We start from the raw sequence: 18,503 nt of genomic DNA, 5'->3' as shown, positions 1-18,503 counted from the left end.
TAATTTATTAAATATTTTTGACTAATAATGTTTATTAATTGGTAGGCCGAGGAGAACGGAGGAGAACTACCTCCAATGACGAAGCTCTTCGAGACCACTCACCGGAAGAAGGACGGGAGCTTTGTCGACGCTCGGTCCGAGGAGATCTACAATGCCGCTATGCAGCGGATCGCCGAGCGGGAGACCCAGGCCACACCTGACGGTACTATCCACGTACCGTTGACCGTCGCTGAGCAAGACCAGATTTTCGAAGAGGTATGATCTATTTCAATTTTTTAAAAATTTATTATATTTATAATTACTTAATAAATAATTAACGTTTTTATTTTCCATTTGTAGGTCGCTCCGAAGAAGAAGGGCCGAACATTAGGGATGGGCTCTATTAGAGACTGTCCTGCCGCCACGGCTTCCGGATTCCACCGCCCGCAGGATCCGCAGCTTCGCCAGGAGCTTGCTACGGCCAATGCTGAGATCACCACTCTCAGGCATGAGCAAGTGGCCCAGAAGCAGGAGCTCACCGAGATCCATGATCTCTTCGACATCATTGCGGAAGCGGTTCCGCAGTTGGCCACCGCAATCCGAGCGAGGCAACAGCGAGCACGGAGGGTTTTTGAGACCGGAGCTACTTCGGGTACTGGACCCTCGGACCCGCAGACGCAGGGCGGTCAGACTTCGGCTCCGGTCCCAGTAGTGACGGGCGGTCAGTCTTCGGCTCCGGTAGTGCAGACGGAAAACGTCGGTCCAGCAGCGACGGGCGGCCAAGACGGAGAGCTTCCTCGTGACGTCGATCTCAACCTCGACGATTACGACTTTGTATAGATTAGGTTTTTTGTAAAAAACAATTTGTAGTAATTTTTTTTTATTTATAAATTATTTTTGAATTTAAATTTCAAATTTTTTCTATTTTTAATTTTTTTATTATTTAAAAAATTCATTAATTAAATTAAAATCGAATTAAATAATTAATTTATTAAAATCGAATTAAATCGAATTAATCGACGTAAATTCGTCGTAAATTTACGTCGTTCTAACGTCGAAAAATTTAACGACGAATTTACGACGAATATCTTTACGTCGGATTTACGTCGAAAATTTACGACGATTTAACATCGATAATTAAAAATTTATTTTTCCCTTAATTGAAATTCTTCGTCTCCTAATCGTTGTTAAATCGATGTAATTTTACATCGATTTTACGTCGTTCTTATGATGGAGTTATTTCGTTGTACATCCGTTGGAAATTTTACGTCGCATTTACGACGAATTGTTTCCGACGATTTTACGACGATTTTCCGGAGTTGGTAATTTTACGACGATTTTACGACGATTTGGGTTTTACGACGATCGTTTTACGACGAATTATAATTCGTCGTTAATTCGACGTAAATGTTCTTTTACGTCGAATTTACGTCGATATCTGCTGACGTAAAAGCCGATCTTTCTTGTAGTGACATTCATATAATAAGATAATTTGATCCAAAAATATACTTATATGCGCTGTGTACAGATACTATTGCTTAATGCTTATCCAAAAAGAGACAAAATTTGGACGAAATAGAAAATAAACGTAACGTAACTAATAAAAGAAGAACATAGTTCTTAACAAAAAGACAAAATATAGAGAGGGGAAATAGAGAAAAGAGAACTCTTGATTCTACCAAGTGTTTTTTACTTTTATGACACTTTTCCGACACATGTGTACTCTTCATTTTAACTTGTTTTATGCTGGTTACATTACTTGCAAATCAAGAAACAGAAATCATTTATTCAAACCTACTGCAATCATAGTAGCTTTTAGTTGTTACTCTCAAGTTGATTATACAAAAACTTTTCAAAAAAAAAATTCAAGCTACAACAACAGAAAAATATTCACACAACTTTGTAAACGACAACTCACGCTTTTCACCATTACTTTGTTGTCTTTGTGTTTAAACGGAATCATCCGAGAAAGCAAATGAACAATTAGAAGAACCATGAGAAATGATTTTCTCATGCGACATCAAACGTGGCTCTTTGCCTCCGCAACAACCACTTTTGATCTTATCAGTCTCCGATCGTCCGACATCAATTTGCCTAATCTCCGTGAGCATTGCCACAACATCTTTCATCAGAGGTCTTTCACTTGCCTTGTTGCTTACACATAGGAACGCCACCGCAAGAGTTTGAAGCATCTCATGCATAACCGGGTCAGTCCGTCCATGGAGTCTCGGGTCAAGAAGCTTACTCGGATCTTTTTTCTGGGCTAAATGGTCTCTCACCCATTTAACCAAATGTGCACCACCGGGTAGATCCGGATCTAACGGATGCTTTCCGGTTAAAACCTCTAATAATACCACTCCGTAACTATAAACATCGCTCTTCTCGGTTATATGCTGCATCGAAGCATGTTCTACAAGAAGACAACAAACAAAACAAATTATAAATCGATAGTAAACCAAATTCCGAAATTCGATAAGAGTACAAGCTTACCCGGAGCCATGTAACCATAAGAACCAGCTAAAGGAGGCCGATTGCTCTGTTTTGATAAATCAATTCCGGTATTTGGATTACCGGAGACGGTTCTAGCTAAACCGAAGTCGGCTAAGTAGGGTTCGAATTGGGGGCCCAACAAGACGTTCATAGCTTTAACGTCACCGTGTATTATTGCTGGGAGACAATCGTGATGGAGATAAGCAAGCGCATGGGCCACACCTAGAACGACGTCGTATCGAGCTTCCCAATCAACTCCTCCTCCTTTTCCGGCGCCGTGAAGCCGAGAGCTCAGGCTGCCGTTGGGGAGATAATCGTAAAACAGGAGTTTCACGTTACGATTCGAGCACCATCCCAGAAGACGAACGATGTTCCTGTGACGAATCGATCCCAGAGTGTTGATCTCTGAGTTAAACGCACCGCTTTGTTCCCTTGCCCACATCTTCTTCACTGCCAGAGTCTCGCCGGACGGAATCATTATTCGGTAAACTACGCCGGAGCTTCCGGTTCCGATCACGTTTGCCGACGTCAGATTCTCAACGACGTCGTCGATCGAGAAATCGAGTTTTTGGTATAGTGTCACATCCCACGAATCAATTTCTTCCTCGAGGAATCGTTTTCCGGCGACTCGTGCCCGGACCAGAGTGTAAACCGCCAGGAGCACGAGGACGGCGGTGACGGCGACGAGGATTGAAATGCCTAATTTAACAGCGCGACTGTTCCGGGTTGAGGATCCTAACCCGTCGGGTCGGGTCGAAATTCCGTCGGAGATGTAAAGCCCATTGTTTGAGGCGAGATCGGAGAGTGGGAGTCTCCGGAAGAAGGGCGTGTTGGGTAATTCGCCGGAGAATTCGTTGAATGAGACGTTGAGGGAGACGAGGTTCTGCATATCCTGTAAGACGATTAAGTTTCCAGTGAGTCGGTTGTGAGAGACGTCGAGCACTCCAAGGCTTTTCAAATCGGAGAATCTCGACGGGATTTCTCCGACGAACCCATTGCAGCTGAGATTAAGAGAGATTGCTAGAGTCGAGATTCGACCCAATTCGTCTGGGATTCCTCCGGAGAAGGCATTGTCGCCGAGGTTGAGGAGCTGTAGACTCCGACAAGTGGAGATTCCTTTAGGGATTTCGCCGGAGAATCGATTCTTCGCGAGATTAAGCTTCGTAAGCTCGGTCAGCAACCCGATTCCCGGAGGCAGAGGACCAGACAGAGAATTATCGGAGAAATCAATGAACTTCAAGCTCTTTGGGAGCGTACCGAGCAACGAACCGGAGAGACTGTTCGAGTGAAGATCGAGAAACTCGAGGCTTTCACAACCAGAAATCGCCGGAGAGATTGTCCCGACGAGCCGGTTTTCACTTAAATCGATAAAGTTGAGATTTTTCAGGTTCCCGATTTCCGCCGGAATACTCCCGGAAAGTCTATTTGCGTTGAGTCTCAACCGGTAGAGATTCGTACAGTTTCCGATATCCGGCGGTATGAATCCGGACAAATCATTGGAGAGAAGAAGAAGCTTCGTGAGGTTTCGTAATCCAAAAATCTCTTTGGGGATGGAACCAGAGAGATCGTTGTAAGAGAGGTCAATGGCTTGAAGCTCTCCACACTGCGAGAGACTTTCGGGGATTTTACCGGTTAACTTGTTCTGCCACGCGAAGAACATCGTTAAGCTTCTAAGGTTACCCATCAATGACGGAATCTCGCCGGTGATAAGGTTATTGTCAATCTCTAAATGCGTGAGCTTCGTGCAGTTGGCTAGCTCTTCAGGGATCGTTCCTGAGATCTGGTTTACACTCAGCTGAAGCTCCTCCAGGTTCATAAGATTCCCGAAGCTCCTTGGTATGCTTCCGGTGATGAGATTTTCAGACAAATCGATAAGCCAGAGCTCAGGGCAGTTCCCGAGCTCGGTCGGGATTTTTCCGACGAGATTATTCTGCCATAAGAGTAAGCTCTGCAGTTTCTTTAGACCACCAATGGTGCTTGGGATCGATCCAGAGATTGAATTCTGGTACAAGTACAGATTTTGGAGCTCAGTACAATATCCAATCTCATCCGGAATCGGACCAGACAACAGTGACGTGTAAATTGCTATTGTCTGAACGCGTTTCAGGTTTCCAATCGACGCCGGGAGTTTTCCGGAGAGACTAGTCTCGGCGAGACCAAGCATAAGCAGATTCTCGCAATTGCCTATCTCCCAAGGAAGCTCACCTCTGAGATTCTTGTTCCCACCAGCACGGAAGATTTCTAGATTCTTGAGCTCTCCGATACTCCTCGGGATCTCTCCGGAGAGCTTGTTGTCGAAGAGCATGAGCTCGACGAGGCCAGAAAGATTTCCAATCTCCGCCGGAATCACACCTTCGAGATTGTTCGTGTTCAGAGACAGAGTCTCGAGTTTCTTGAGCCTGAAGATTTCCACGGGGATATCGCCGGAGAGAGAATTATCCGATAAATCGAGTAGCTTGAGCTCTGTGAAGTCTCCGATCTCCTTGGGGATTACTCCGGTGAGATTGAGTGAAGATAAAGTGAGGGAAGTAAGAGACTTGAGGTTCCGGAGAATGGTCACAGGCGGAGAACCTTGCAAGTCGAAGCCTTTGAGTTGTATCTCGGAAACTTCTCCTTTGTGGTTGCATTTTACGCCTTGCCAATTGCAGGGAGATGCGTCGGAGGCTTTCCAGGAGGCGAGAGCGTCGCCGGATATGTTGAGTTGGGACTTCCATGAGAAGAGAGCTTGACCTTGTTCGTCGAGAGAGAAACAGGGGATGAAGAAGAAACAGAGAATGAACGGGAAGAAGGAGGGTCTATGGAAATATGATGGCATCGGAGAAGACGAAGATGAGGAAAGAGGAGAGAAGTGCGTTGGGATTGTAAAGCGAAGAACCCCATGGATTTTGGTTTTTCTTTCTTTATGGAAAATATAAATAAAACACAGAGAGTAGAGAGAGAGAAGGAGCAGAGAGGAAGATTTGGATCCCAGAAAGTACTTTCTATCTCTACCCTTACTATTATTTTAATCTTACATTTTTATATAAAAAAAAATCTAAAAGAACCTATAGAGGCAAAAAAATGTAAACAATGATGAAATGTATAAATTGACGTGAAGAATGTGTTTATGGTGAGACAAGATTAATGACTTTAGAAATGTAAACGCATATATGGATTTAAATTTGTTGTGATGCATAGTTTCTTGTTCAATGGCAAATTAGACCGATGTAAAAAGTTTTTCATATTTGAACAGATCATTTTTCAAAGCGTTAGACCGAGTGAGACAAACAAAAAAATTGTAAAAAAAAGTTATTTTAATCAGTTATATTAGAGCATCCTGGTAATCTCTCATATGAGTTCTCATAATTAAAAAAATAGAAAAAATCAAAAAAGATGAGAGAGAATGAGAACATGGTATCTAAAGTCTCTCATTTGAAAACCTCTAAAAAAAAGTTGAGAGAATCTCATAAAATGTGTCACCAAAATTGGTGTAATTTGTTTTTATAATTTAAAATTTAACTAATTAATTAAATTACATAAAAATAATAGTATTATATTAGATGAGATACTCTTAAAAGTTTCTCACCATTGGAGGTGGTCTTACAAAAATATTATGAGCAATAGTACGGCTGCACCGTTCACCGCGAAGGAAAACACTCTCGTGGATCTTAGAAGCGGCATGATTGAGTCGAATGCTTTTCTTGTTTGTTTAGTAATGTGATAAAGTGTTCAACGTGTATTTACATTAAACGCAGTAAAGCACCGTACATTTTCAAAATCCACGATAGTAGTAACATCTATAAAGTGTTAATTCTCATATTAAGAACTGAAGTATCCAAAATCTTTGAACCACCAAATGTCGACACTATGCTGTGTAATTAGAAATAACAAACCACGTGTACTTGGTTTATAAAATTTACTATATTAGAGTGGATTCTGTTTTTATTTTGAGAGAAATTAGAAGTGGGTAAATAGTGGTATTTTAAACCATGATAATATTATTAACGTAAAAGATAAAAGAAAGAATATAGTATAGATCATCTACTTTGGTGTCTCTGATGTATACACTAATCAAGTTGAAGTAATACATGGAATCTCCAAGAGTAAAATTGCACATGCAAGCTTCGAACTTTTGTGAAAGATTAAAGAAATAATTAATTAATTTATAACCCTGTCCCTTGCTCATCTTGTCGGTCCTTTTTTGTTTTGTTTTAAAAATTCGAGCCGTTCCAGTAAAACTGAATTTTATCCAAAAACAAATTACCTCATGATATAAGTTTTATATACTTATATCAGTGTGTGATTGGACTTGAGTAAAATCTTTAAAAACAAAAAGAACTAGCAAAATCATTTGATAAAGAAATAAATAAATGGTCCCTTAAAGAAATTGAAAAAAAAAGCGAAAAAATAATTAATAAAAGAACAAAAACCAACAAACAAGAAGGAAGTAAAGAGAACAAAAGGTGTGCGAAAGAAAAGACAAAGCAATCCAACTGTACTTCTGCCAAATGAGTGAAACATTTCTTTCACAAATCTTATGATTATCGTTATTAAATGGTCCCTGTTTGTTGGGTGACAGGACCCTTGCATCCCAAACATTTTTCCTATATTCTCTACACCAATTACATATATACAGCCTCATAATAAACACATGATGTTATATTACATTTATTTCTGCTAGGTATGGTTTTTTTTGTTTTGTTTTAGTTTATCGGATCCAATTTAGCCAGCACGTATCATTTCAGTTTCAACAGTAATTCTAAGAAAATTCGGTTTCGATTAGTGTAAGGCATTGATTCAATGCTTTTTATGTTTTGTTTCTATAAAATAAAATAAAATGAAAGAAAATAAAAATTAGGTCAACCAAGAACGCTTCTCCACTTTACTGATTCAATGCTTTTTATGTTTTTATTATATATATATATATATTATGTACTTATTGACCATTATGAACTCATACATAGACACAACATGCTATGATATTCTCTCTTTTTTTTCTGATATAGATTTTCGCAGAATACATATCATACATCTGATTCTCTTTTTTCTTTAGGTTTTTGACGTGTGCTTCCATTCAAAGTTATCAAAAATCCCTAAGTATACTATTCTACTTCCCTTAAAATATTCATTCTCCGAGCAATCCAAGCTTAGCAAGACAATTAAGTATCTCTCACTATTCATTTCAAGGATTTCGTAACACCTAAATGAGCCTACAGGAATTTCGTAATTAGATGCATATCCGATTTGTTTATCCAGCATTAATTAAGCGCCATATGACTTAAAAGAAACACACTTCAAACATTGATTCAATACAAAATTTAACGTTAAGACATCTGTTGATGAAGTAGTTTGTGTGTACTCTTTATTAGTATGAAATATGTGTTAATGTGTTATCAAGTATGTAAATTTGATGATGAGAATCACGAGACAAATAGTGAATAATAATAAATGAGAAACGCTTCAATGCGGATATGAAGACAATATTGTAACAAAGATCTACATCTAATCACGATCCAATTAGGTCAGATCAGATCTCATCACATGAGAGAGAGCGGCAAATGTACACATATATACATAAAAGATAGTTTAAGCTCTTTTAAGTGGCTTGATCAGATCTAAGTGATTGAGAAACTGATCATAGAGGGTGTTGGATCTAACAAAGAATATGATGGGTTAATTTAGTTATATTATATAAGGTCTTGTCTGTACACTTCTCAAATTTATTTAGCTCTTTTTTTTCTAATAAACAATGGTCCCGTGTGTGTGGGGGGGGGTGGGGTGTATCAGTATCAGCGGCAGAAGCAGTCCAAGAATGTAGTGGCAGTACTGTAGAAGTGTAAAAGAAGTGGACAAATCATCCAAAACATACATACAGTAAAACCTCTATAAATTAATAATGTCGAGACTATGATATTTTATTAATTTATCGTGATATTAATTTATCTATAAATTAATAATTATTAATTTATAGAAAAAATCAGCTTTCTATCTATAATTTTCTAAAACTTTTATTGGAATAATGTTATATTTTAAAATTTAACAAATATCGTAATGTAAATTATGATTAACAATTATAACTATCGCAATAAAATAGTTTTTAATACCATAACGGATTGTCCATGTAAAAATATACATGTTCATTAGTTTAAAGTTTTTTAAAAAATCATAGCTATTATCCGTATTATTGATGATAAAATTAAAAATAACACTACAACACATTAAAAAAATATTTACAGGTAAAAAAATCAATTATCACATCAAAAAATCATCATAAATTTTGAATGTATATTTTAAAACACCAATAAAAACTATTGATATAATAATTAGAGAGATAATATCCAATGAAATTTCACCCTTAAAGTAAAAGCAAACATATTAGCCATATTTTAGAATATTATATTTACATATATTTGCATAAATATATATATAATTATTAATTTATGTTTTTGTTGGGATCATATATTTACATAGAGATTTCAAAAAAATTATTATCTTTTTATTTTATCGAATTTGATGGAATTTTAAATTGCCCCGACTTGGAATCAGTAAAATTTATTAATTTATAGTGATTATTAATTTATCGAGTATTAATTTATAGAGGTTATACTGTATATACATAATATATGTATATATATATCATGATCCAGTGAATATAACAAATTTAAGATGTTATATAGACTAAAGTCACTCTAGATTTGATACCATTTTATAATATGGAAGAGTATTTATTTTATAAAACAATTAAGATGATATCATACAGTACAAAACCTCTTTTAATAATAGCAAAAACCAATGAAAACAAAAGTTATTTCCAATATACATCAAATATTTGTTCGTTCATAAAATGCATTTAGTTTAATCTATATGATAGATTTTTTTAATAATATATAGAGGAAATTTAGCTTTTGCTTTGCCTGATTTTTCTTCTCTTTTTCTCCCGGTTCATATTTTACAACTGTAATTTGGTATCAACTGTGGAAATTACATATCATATATGCATTCTGCAATAATCAAATGGAGATATTTTTTGAAAACAGCTCGTTACATATCATATTACAAGACTTTTACAATGTTTTAGTTAATTTTTCAGCTTTTTCCAACTTTCCGTTTGAAATTTCTCTTTTCTTCCCTGCTTTTATATTTCTGCCTAACCATGAAAATTTCGTTAGAGATTACAGCCTTATAAAAGACTCTTTTTCAAAAATGTTCTATGACCATGGTTTTAGTAGATAGAGAAAGCTAAAACAATATGTTTTAGTACCACAATTAGTACAGATTCAAACAATAATCATAGTCTTTTCAAAGTAACATTGCTTAGTGGAGAAGATGGGCTTTTGCTTTCAGCTAATATCCCTCTCTCGGAAGCTTTAGTTTAATGAATTAAGGAGTCATTGGTGTTTAAGTTACAAATATCAAAATAATAATGATAAAATAATACAGCAAGCTAATAAGTAATGCAAACAATACGTGTAGTGTAAGGTGTAGATTAGAGACGTCAAATGTTCTTGCTCCATTGTTTCCGTATTTTCGGGAATTGGGTTTCCCGCTCACTAAACATTAGCACCAAATAAACAGATAGACCAATAAAAATATTATTTTCTTTCCACTATGATTATGATTGATGTGAACAAAACTTATATCAATTTTTTTTTTTTTGTGGACGATAAAATTATTGTTTCAAACATAAGTATTGTTTTTGTGCTTAAATATATATGCAAAAATATCTTGTCGACATTCTGATATTTTTAACATTCCTTAATATTTTTGGAAAACGTATTTAGAATTTATGAAAGAAAGTTCGCAAAATGAAAAAAGAAAAATTATAGTTTATTTTAGTTTCATTTTCACATAGGTAAATCAATTTAACAAGTAAAGGTAAATGTAAATACAAACCTTTGAAATAAAAATCAAATACCAAGACGGCAAGACATAACTAAGCATCTTCGTTTTCTCAAAGAAGAAAGGAAAAAGACTATGCATCTTTGGTAAACCTTTATCCAACTGCTTCCAAACAATATTTTATTGGGCTTTATTGAGCCCAATTAAATTTTTATGTTACTTGCATACATTTGCTCAATAAACAACAAAGTACACTGAAGTGTCGTTAAAAGTGTGATTAATTGATTTAAACTTGATTGCTCAGCAGCAATGAAAGTTTCCTTTAATAAGTCTGACTATTAAAAACTGATTTATTCGTTTCAGTTTCTAGTCTGTTCACATTGTTACCTATCAGAAACTTAGCTAAAAGGTGCTGGTAAACTAAGCAATCAAGAGTTCAACACCATTCTTCTTGTGAATTGGGAAATTCGGTTAGCCATTTTTCTTGGTTTTATGGAATTCTCGTTTTGCTTTGGAGAATTGTCTGCAATTCAGAAAAAGAAAATTACTGAGAGAAAGAAGATCACTTTGGGTTCTTCATTGAACATCTCTTTCAAGATCATTTGTCTTTTCGAACATTTTCATCAAATCTATATGTTAAAGAGAAAACGAAAAAGGCTCTGACATCTTTCTTTACACACCACGGAATTAAGGTTTTGCTCTTTCTCCCAGATTGGGCGGGAACGATCATCTCCCGAAAACTCTTAGCACAGATGAGGTAAGAGCAGAACTGAGGAACTTCATGCCAGATGATCCACCAGGGAAGTAGGATATACAGTAGTAAACCAACGCAAGAACCTGTCCATTACCACAAAGAAAAAAAACAGATACCGGAATTTATGAGTTTCAGTAGATAGTGCGGTTTTTGCAAGCACAAGTTCAAAACCCGATACGGGTATCTTTTTCTTAAGTTCAAATCGATAACCGGTTGAAGAACCAGATAAGCAAACGCCACTCGTTCAAGAGAGCCTAATCTTGGTTACTAGTAAGGGGGGTTACTATAAAATTTAAACACATTGATGAGGTCCAATCTTTGTTTTCAACATACTCATTTTGAAAAGCTTCAATGTAGACTAAAATTGGAATCTCTTACGGGTTGGGTTGGAAGATGAAATGTAGTACCTGTAACACAGAGAAGAGCACCGAGAGAATGTAGCTGTGGAGAACCATCGATACGTATATGGTACCAACCATGGTGGCAATGAAACCTAGGGTTAAAGGAAGCCTCTGGAGAAGGTGACAAGAAATTTAGAAAGAGAGGAAGGAATTCACTCTTTTGTGGGCAAGACACATTTAGAATGATAATAGTGTAGCATACCTCCATGGATGACATGTGTGCGAGCTGGTTTTGTGGGCCACGAAGTGCAAAGAATGATCCGATGATAAATCCACATCCAAGGGTGAAACAAATGGCAAATTTCTGTGGCATAAGCACCATGACTGGGAGAAACATTGTGAAGGCAATGAAGATGAAGAAAACACCACTTGCGAGAAGTAAACCGAAATACATCAGCGCTTTCCCTGAAGGCATATTGCTGGTTGCTGATTGCAGGTTCCCCGGAATATCTCTAACGCCCTTTGAAACCCTGTAGTCATCATTTTCAGGTACAAGTTGCAAAATCATCAAAAGAACAATAATTTCATAAGCGAAACAAAAGCAAGATTATTGATAACAAAAGACAAGATGCACAGACGTGTAAAATCTGCACTAGAGATTTACAGATAATATTCTCATTGGAGCGATGGATATGTTCTATGGTTAACACACAATCCCAAAAACTGCTTATCCAAAGCTAAACACAAACCTTCACAGAGTATAGCACGTAGCATAACAGACATAAAATTCACAGGTCAGTCCAAAATGGAAGCTTAATTAGGCTCAACAAAATGCAAGCACATATCAGCTACGAATCTGCATCAAGCAAATATATCAACCTAAAGGTCTAAAGCGAAATAAGAATCTGAAAATTGACAGAGAAAGAAGGTATTCCGCAAAACAGTATGAACATTCTCCAGAAGAGATCTGTTTATGTTGAATAACTCACAACTACAACCAAATTGCTTTGAAGCCTGATGAACACAAAACTACACAGCTGGATCCATGCAATTGCATAAAAACTACTTATCATTTCACTAGCTATAATTCCATTGGTGTGCAATGCTCATAAACGCATCTCTACGATCAACAAAGTAAAACTCAATTGCTCAGATTCACTAAAAACCACCGAAATACTCATATCGTCATATTCAATCACGAAATAAAACGTGAATAATTGCATTATACAACCCCGAATTTGGGAAAGAGATCGAGTGACTTACACACTGAAGGTGCCTGAAACAGTGTCGTTGGCAGATCTAACGGCAGATTCGATATCGAACCCGAAGCTTCCGCTTCCGCCACCTTCCTCGACATCTCTCGATGCTGCGTAAGAATTCCAATCCGCGAGCAAAGACGAGCCTGCTTGCTGCTTGTCCTGCTGCTGATCTCCGCTGCTACTCCCGCTCATCGAAAACCATCCTTGTGCCATTTTCTCCATTTCCTATTTAACTTGCTTCAATATTTTTTAATGGAAGCAAACTGGGAAAGACCAGAACGCCGGCGATCGGAGTTTTTTCGTGGACGTTAAGGTTTCGGTAAACGCCGCAGCTGAAGAAATTTTCAGGAAGAAGAAGAGAACCGATGATGTAACGTTGATCGGTATGAGTTTGTCTTGAACGGTGTCGTTTGTAGCTAATTTAGGTGATTTTTTTTTTTTTTTTTCATACGAGTTAACTGGTTCTTTTGCTCTATTTATAGGTTCACAAATCACAACTATACATTACTCCTAAGTAATTCACCAACAACTCAAGTCTAAAAAACAGCTTAAATAAAAGCTTTAGCAGAAAAAGAGAACTCATGAGATAGATCTACGCAGATTGTTTTACAGATTTACAGGAGAAAATAAACAAATACAGCCAAATACTTCATTGACATTGTCCCAAGAAGAAGATCATAATACTTTCAAGAGCTGGACTTCAAAGACCAGAGGCTCATTCGCGTGCGATAGAAGGCTACGTCTTGGTCCAAACTGCATCCACAAACACATATGACAGATCTTTCGAGACATACATATGTTTCAACTTCATTTGTTCTTAAGGAGGCAATAAATGAAGAGTAAAGATCTGGGTACCTCCTCGGGGATTGGCTTCAATGTCTCGTTTATGTACCCAACCGATGGAGGTATCAGTGCTCTACGCTTCCCTGGATCCAGATAATACCGCTATGTGTGAGTCAAGTAGAAACAGGATATTCATCGAAAGACCAGAATCTTGTTGTTGTTCCATTTTTATTTTTACCTCCAGCTTTCATGCCCAACAAGACTTCCTTCAAACCCTCAATGACCTGTTGTTGTGCCAAGAAGTTCGTTAGTACGGGCCATGATTGGATCGCTATGCTACATGTAGTGTTGAGTGCGAGATATAATTACGTCATTGTCGTCAAGAAAAAGTTTGACAGGAGCACTTTCGCCGCTGAATTGATCCACAGTGCTGAATCAAGAAACAATGAGAGTCAGAGAGGAAAAAAAGGCATCCAAAATTGAGTGAAAGAAACTATCAAGGCATTTGAAGTTTGGCATGAAATCTCACCTATGAACGAAATATCCATTTGCACGTCGACATACATAGTTTAGTTCAACAAGGTCCCCTTCATGAGCTTCTCGTCCTTCCCCTTCAAGAATCTCTAAGAATTGAGAAAGAACTTCAATGAGTAACAAATTAAAACTAACTCACATAATGTAACCAAGTCTCTGGATGTTTCTAAGCTGTTCATAATTATTATCAACTAAACAAGAACAAACAGGATTCTTGGGAAAGCATGTATACCTTGAATCCTCACACCACTCGGGAGCTTCAACGTCCTGGACACTTCGATCACCAACCAAAAGGAAAAAAAACCTAGAATGAGGAACTGACTCCAGGGAGCAATCATATTGGAAAATTAAATCTTCTCATCTTCCTTATTACACACATTGGTTCTCAAGCAATGATGACACACATTGAGCAGTAAGCCATAAAGTATTGCAATTCATGGTCTAATTGAAATTTCCTGGTAATGTATAGACTATAGTTGCTTGTGAGCTCAACACCATGAAATATGCCATAATCATACGAACATTCACCCAAGATGACAAATTCGTCAATGCGAGCGTCTACAGTTTCCATTGAGGTACGAACGCTTTTCAACATTCAAAATCCAGATCAAAGAGAAACTAAATAGCTCAGAGAAGAACATTTTTACCTGATCACTTCAGGTTCCTTCATATCAGGAACTGGCGCCGCTAAACCAGGAAAATCCAGAAGCGTCAAGACCGAACCCAAACCAGCGAGCTGCATAAACATCCTTCTGGGCAGATGTACGGCCGAAATCGACGATAATCCACCACGAGTGATCCCAGAAACGCCGCTCCTAGATTTTCCCGCCACGCTGCTAATGGAAATTCAATCTCAAGCGACATTTTTTCACTCGGATCAAGGGTAAAAAATGCGTTTACCGAAATTGAGAATCCAACCTTAATTTAATGGATGATCCGACGAAAAGTTGAGCAATCTCCAAAGCCATCGGCGTCGTCGTCAATCGTTTTCTTCTTCTCTAGATTCTGGATAAGAAGAGGCGCCAGATTTTTTGGGGGTCTTTGAGCAGCACACAGAGTGAGAGAGAGATTATCTACGGAGCAATCCACCGTTAAAACTTGCGGGCTTGTGGGACCCGCACTGCCATAAATCAGGAATTTTCGTTGTGAAATAATATCACGCGCTTGAAGGCTTTTACTTTTTTCGACCCAAAAAAAAAGAACTTACATTTTTTTTTTCTTGTTTTTCATTTCCAGTTTTGGTGGAAGGATCTAGAAACCCTACAATACCCACTATATAAACATTGTTCCTCCTTCACTGAGCAGCCTCGCTCTTTTTCCAATCGAGTATAAACCCTAGTTTTCGTTTTCCTCCGTCTGTTTCTTCGCCTTCCGAAGCGTAACAATCCTAACTAGCTCCGGGATCGTGATGTCGGACACCGAGACGTTTGCCTTCCAGGCTGAGATCAACCAGCTTCTCTCCCTTATCATCAACACCTTCTACAGCAACAAGGAGATCTTCCTTCGTGAGCTCATCAGTAACTCCTCCGATGTGCGTCTCTCTCTCCCTTTCTCTTTCTCTATTGCTATTAGGCGTTTCTTTGTTTCGTGTTAGTTGTTCTGTTTTGTTTCACGAGTAGATCCATTGATGAATTTTGATTGGGAATGGCACTTAGTGAAGTAGATGAGTTTTGATTGGACATGCCACTTACTAATCTGTAGCAAGTTTGATTGTTGAATGTTCGGAACTTGGGATTATGATTTATCGGGCATTGTGTGTTCTTTCGTTTATTGTCATCTATCTTTTTATTTGTTTGGTTGGTTTATTTTTTGGCCGATTGAGATTTTTCGAATCTAGATAAGTTTGAGACCTGTTGCATCGTAATTTGGGGTTTGTTTTTCAGCGTGTTGCTGTCATAAGAGTGCATTATATGAGTTTGTTGCTTTAATCTTGTAAGCTTAACGTCAAGCAAGAGTATCTGATATTTTTATCTTTTCTGTTGAATAGGCTTTGGACAAGATTAGATTCGAGTCTTTGACAGACAAGAGCAAGCTCGATGGCCAGCCAGAACTCTTCATTCACATCATCCCGGACAAGAGCAACAACACCTTGACCATTATCGACAGTGGTATTGGAATGACCAAGGCTGGTAAGTATTATTATGGAGATGAGATGTTAACTTTGCTTCGCTGTTTCTACTGTTTGATCTAAGCTTATACTGTATTTGCTGATGCTTCATTGTTCTTTTTTACAGATTTGGTCAACAACCTCGGTACAATTGCCAGGTCTGGCACCAAGGAATTCATGGAGGCATTGGCTGCTGGTGCCGATGTCAGTATGATTGGACAATTCGGTGTTGGTTTCTACTCAGCTTACTTGGTGGCCGAGAAGGTTGTTGTCGTCACAAAGCACAACGATGACGAGCAGTATGTGTGGGAGTCCCAGGCCGGAGGTTCCTTCACTGTGACCAGGGATACCTCTGGTGAGGTCCTTGGTAGGGGTACCAAGATGACTCTTTACCTCAAGGAAGACCAATTGGAATACCTTGAAGAGCGCCGTCTTAAGGATTTGGTCAAAAAGCACTCCGAGTTCATCAGCTACCCGATCTCTCTTTGGGTTGAGAAGACCATTGAGAAGGAGATCTCAGATGATGAAGAGGAGGAAGAGAAGAAAGATGAGGAAGGCAAGGTTGAGGAAGTAGACGAAGAGAAAGAAAAGGAGGAGAAGAAAAAGAAGAAGATCAAGGAAGTATCTCACGAGTTTGATCTTGTCAACAAGCAGAAGCCAATCTGGATGAGGAAACCCGAGGAGATCAACAAGGAGGAATACGCTGCCTTCTACAAGAGCCTCAGCAATGATTGGGAGGAGCATTTGGCAGTCAAGCACTTCTCTGTGGAAGGTCAGCTTGAGTTCAAGGCAGTTCTGTTTGTCCCCAAGAGAGCTCCATTCGACCTGTTTGACACAAAGAAGAAGCCCAACAACATCAAGCTGTACGTTCGCCGTGTCTTCATCATGGACAACTGTGAAGAGATCATTCCTGAATACCTTGGATTTGTGAAGGGTATTGTCGACTCTGAGGACCTTCCTCTCAACATCTCAAGAGAAACTCTCCAGCAGAACAAGATCCTGAAGGTGATCCGCAAGAACCTTGTGAAGAAGTGTATTGAGCTCTTCTTTGAGATTGCCGAGAACAAGGAAGACTACAACAAGTTCTACGAGGCTTTCTCCAAGAACCTGAAGCTCGGAATCCACGAGGACTCTCAGAACAGGACCAAGATTGCAGAGTTGCTCCGTTACCACTCCACCAAGAGCGGAGATGAGTTGACCAGTCTTAAGGATTACGTGACCAGGATGAAGGAAGGACAAAACGACATCTACTACATCACTGGTGAGAGCAAGAAGGCTGTAGAGAACTCTCCTTTCCTTGAGAAGCTCAAGAAGAAGGGTTATGAAGTCCTTTACATGGTCGACGCCATTGATGAGTATGCCATTGGTCAGCTTAAGGAGTTTGAGGGAAAGAAGCTGGTCTCTGCCACCAAGGAAGGTTTGAAGCTCGAGGAGACTGAAGACGAGAAGAAAAAGAAGGAAGAACTCAAGGAGAAGTTCGAGGGTCTTTGCAAGGTGATCAAGGATGTTTTGGGAGACAAGGTCGAGAAGGTCATTGTCTCTGACCGTGTTGTTGACTCACCGTGTTGTCTCGTCACCGGAGAGTATGGTTGGACTGCTAACATGGAGAGAATCATGAAGGCTCAGGCGTTGAGAGATAGCAGCATGGCTGGTTACATGTCAAGCAAGAAGACGATGGAAATCAACCCAGAGAACTCGATTATGGATGAGTTGAGGAAGAGAGCTGATGCAGACAAGAACGACAAGTCCGTCAAGGATCTTGTCCTCCTCCTCTTCGAGACTGCTCTGCTCACCTCTGGATTCAGCCTTGACGAGCCGAACACCTTCGGAAACAGAATCCACAGGATGCTTAAGCTCGGACTGAGCATTGACGATGATGCAGGTGAAGGCGAAGCTGATGCTGACATGCCACCGCTTGAAGATGACGCTGAGGCTGAAGGAAGCAAGATGGAGGAAGTCGACTAAGCCACCAATCCAGAAGTAGTAGTTGAAGCAGGCCCGAGCGACTCTCTCTCTTTTTTCTCTATCATCAGTTTTTTTCTTTTTGTTTATTGAACTAGTATTTTGTGGGTGTTTTCTTCTCGGCCTCTTGAACTCGTTTTTTTTTTAATGACTTTTATCATATCTGCAACGAACTAGATTCCTGTGGAATTCTACTAGTTTTTGTCCTTGTTTTGGTTCATATGACCGTATAAGCGGCTTAAATATAGTTAAATGTGGCTTATAATTTGCCTTGATCGGTTTCTGATATCTTTGGGACTAGCTAATTGATCTAAACTAATAATTGTCGCTAAGATGTGTACAACCGGAATCATATAAATCTGCCAATCAATCATGTGTTTCTTGGGTAACATTTTCCCACATTTAGTTTTCTTCTGTGTCACTCTTAATTGAAGAAGAAATCATCTTCATTGGTTTTCGTTTTGATTGCTGATGGG

At 38.6% G+C, this 18,503-nt stretch overlaps 4 protein-coding genes across 7 annotated transcripts; 1 reads left to right on the top strand and 3 right to left on the bottom strand.

Moving 5' to 3' along the window:
• Positions 1-1,751: 1,751 nt before the first annotated feature.
• LOC18029609 (LRR receptor-like serine/threonine-protein kinase) lies at positions 1,752-5,589 on the bottom strand. The gene is made up of 2 exons (XM_006413106.2): positions 2,470-5,589; positions 1,752-2,389 (listed from the first exon to the last, which is right to left on the bottom strand). The coding sequence occupies exons 1-2, from the start codon at positions 5,282-5,284 to the stop codon at positions 1,929-1,931; spliced, it is 3,276 nt and encodes a 1,091-aa protein (XP_006413169.1). The 5' UTR covers positions 5,285-5,589; the 3' UTR covers positions 1,752-1,928.
• Positions 5,590-10,848: 5,259 nt separating this feature from the next.
• On the bottom strand, positions 10,849-13,035 carry LOC18029608 (protein transport protein sft2). The gene is made up of 4 exons (XM_006413105.2): positions 12,646-13,035; positions 11,645-11,912; positions 11,449-11,553; positions 10,849-11,124 (listed from the first exon to the last, which is right to left on the bottom strand). Exons 1-4 carry the CDS (start codon positions 12,861-12,863, stop codon positions 11,014-11,016), a joined length of 702 nt encoding a protein of 233 aa, XP_006413168.1. The 5' UTR covers positions 12,864-13,035; the 3' UTR covers positions 10,849-11,013.
• An 87-nt stretch (positions 13,036-13,122) lies between these two features.
• On the bottom strand, positions 13,123-15,022 carry LOC18029558 (peptidyl-prolyl cis-trans isomerase FKBP16-1, chloroplastic). Of its 4 annotated transcripts, none has more exons than XR_002896867.1 (8): positions 14,877-15,022; positions 14,606-14,794; positions 14,191-14,232; positions 13,954-14,047; positions 13,794-13,854; positions 13,663-13,708; positions 13,497-13,567; positions 13,123-13,394 (listed from the first exon to the last, which is right to left on the bottom strand). XR_002896867.1 is itself a non-coding variant. In XM_024149646.1 (8 exons), exons 1-8 carry the CDS (start codon positions 14,924-14,926, stop codon positions 13,317-13,319), a joined length of 624 nt encoding a protein of 207 aa, XP_024005414.1. In that variant the 5' UTR covers positions 14,927-15,022; the 3' UTR covers positions 13,150-13,316. The 4 variants fall into 4 exon arrangements, 2 of the variants coding, with proteins under 2 accessions (XP_024005414.1, XP_006413167.1); XR_002896868.1 differs by having other exon boundaries at positions 14,606-14,791; positions 14,877-14,982; XM_024149646.1 differs by having other exon boundaries at positions 13,150-13,394; positions 14,191-14,225.
• A 223-nt stretch (positions 15,023-15,245) lies between these two features.
• Positions 15,246-18,302, top strand: LOC18029557 (heat shock protein 90-2). Its single transcript, XM_006413103.2, has 3 exons — positions 15,246-15,489; positions 15,946-16,087; positions 16,193-18,302. Exons 1-3 carry the CDS (start codon positions 15,367-15,369, stop codon positions 18,028-18,030), a joined length of 2,103 nt encoding a protein of 700 aa, XP_006413166.1. The 5' UTR covers positions 15,246-15,366; the 3' UTR covers positions 18,031-18,302.
• The last annotated feature ends 201 nt before the right edge of the window (positions 18,303-18,503 follow it).

The sequence above is a fragment of the Eutrema salsugineum genome, unplaced genomic scaffold (genome assembly GCF_000478725.1).
Source record: "Eutrema salsugineum unplaced genomic scaffold, Eutsalg1_0 scaffold_1, whole genome shotgun sequence".
Lineage (NCBI taxonomy): Eukaryota > Viridiplantae > Streptophyta > Magnoliopsida > Brassicales > Brassicaceae > Eutrema > Eutrema salsugineum.
The sequence above is the reverse complement of the archived record's forward strand: the minus strand, read 5'-3'. Positions and strand labels throughout refer to the sequence as shown.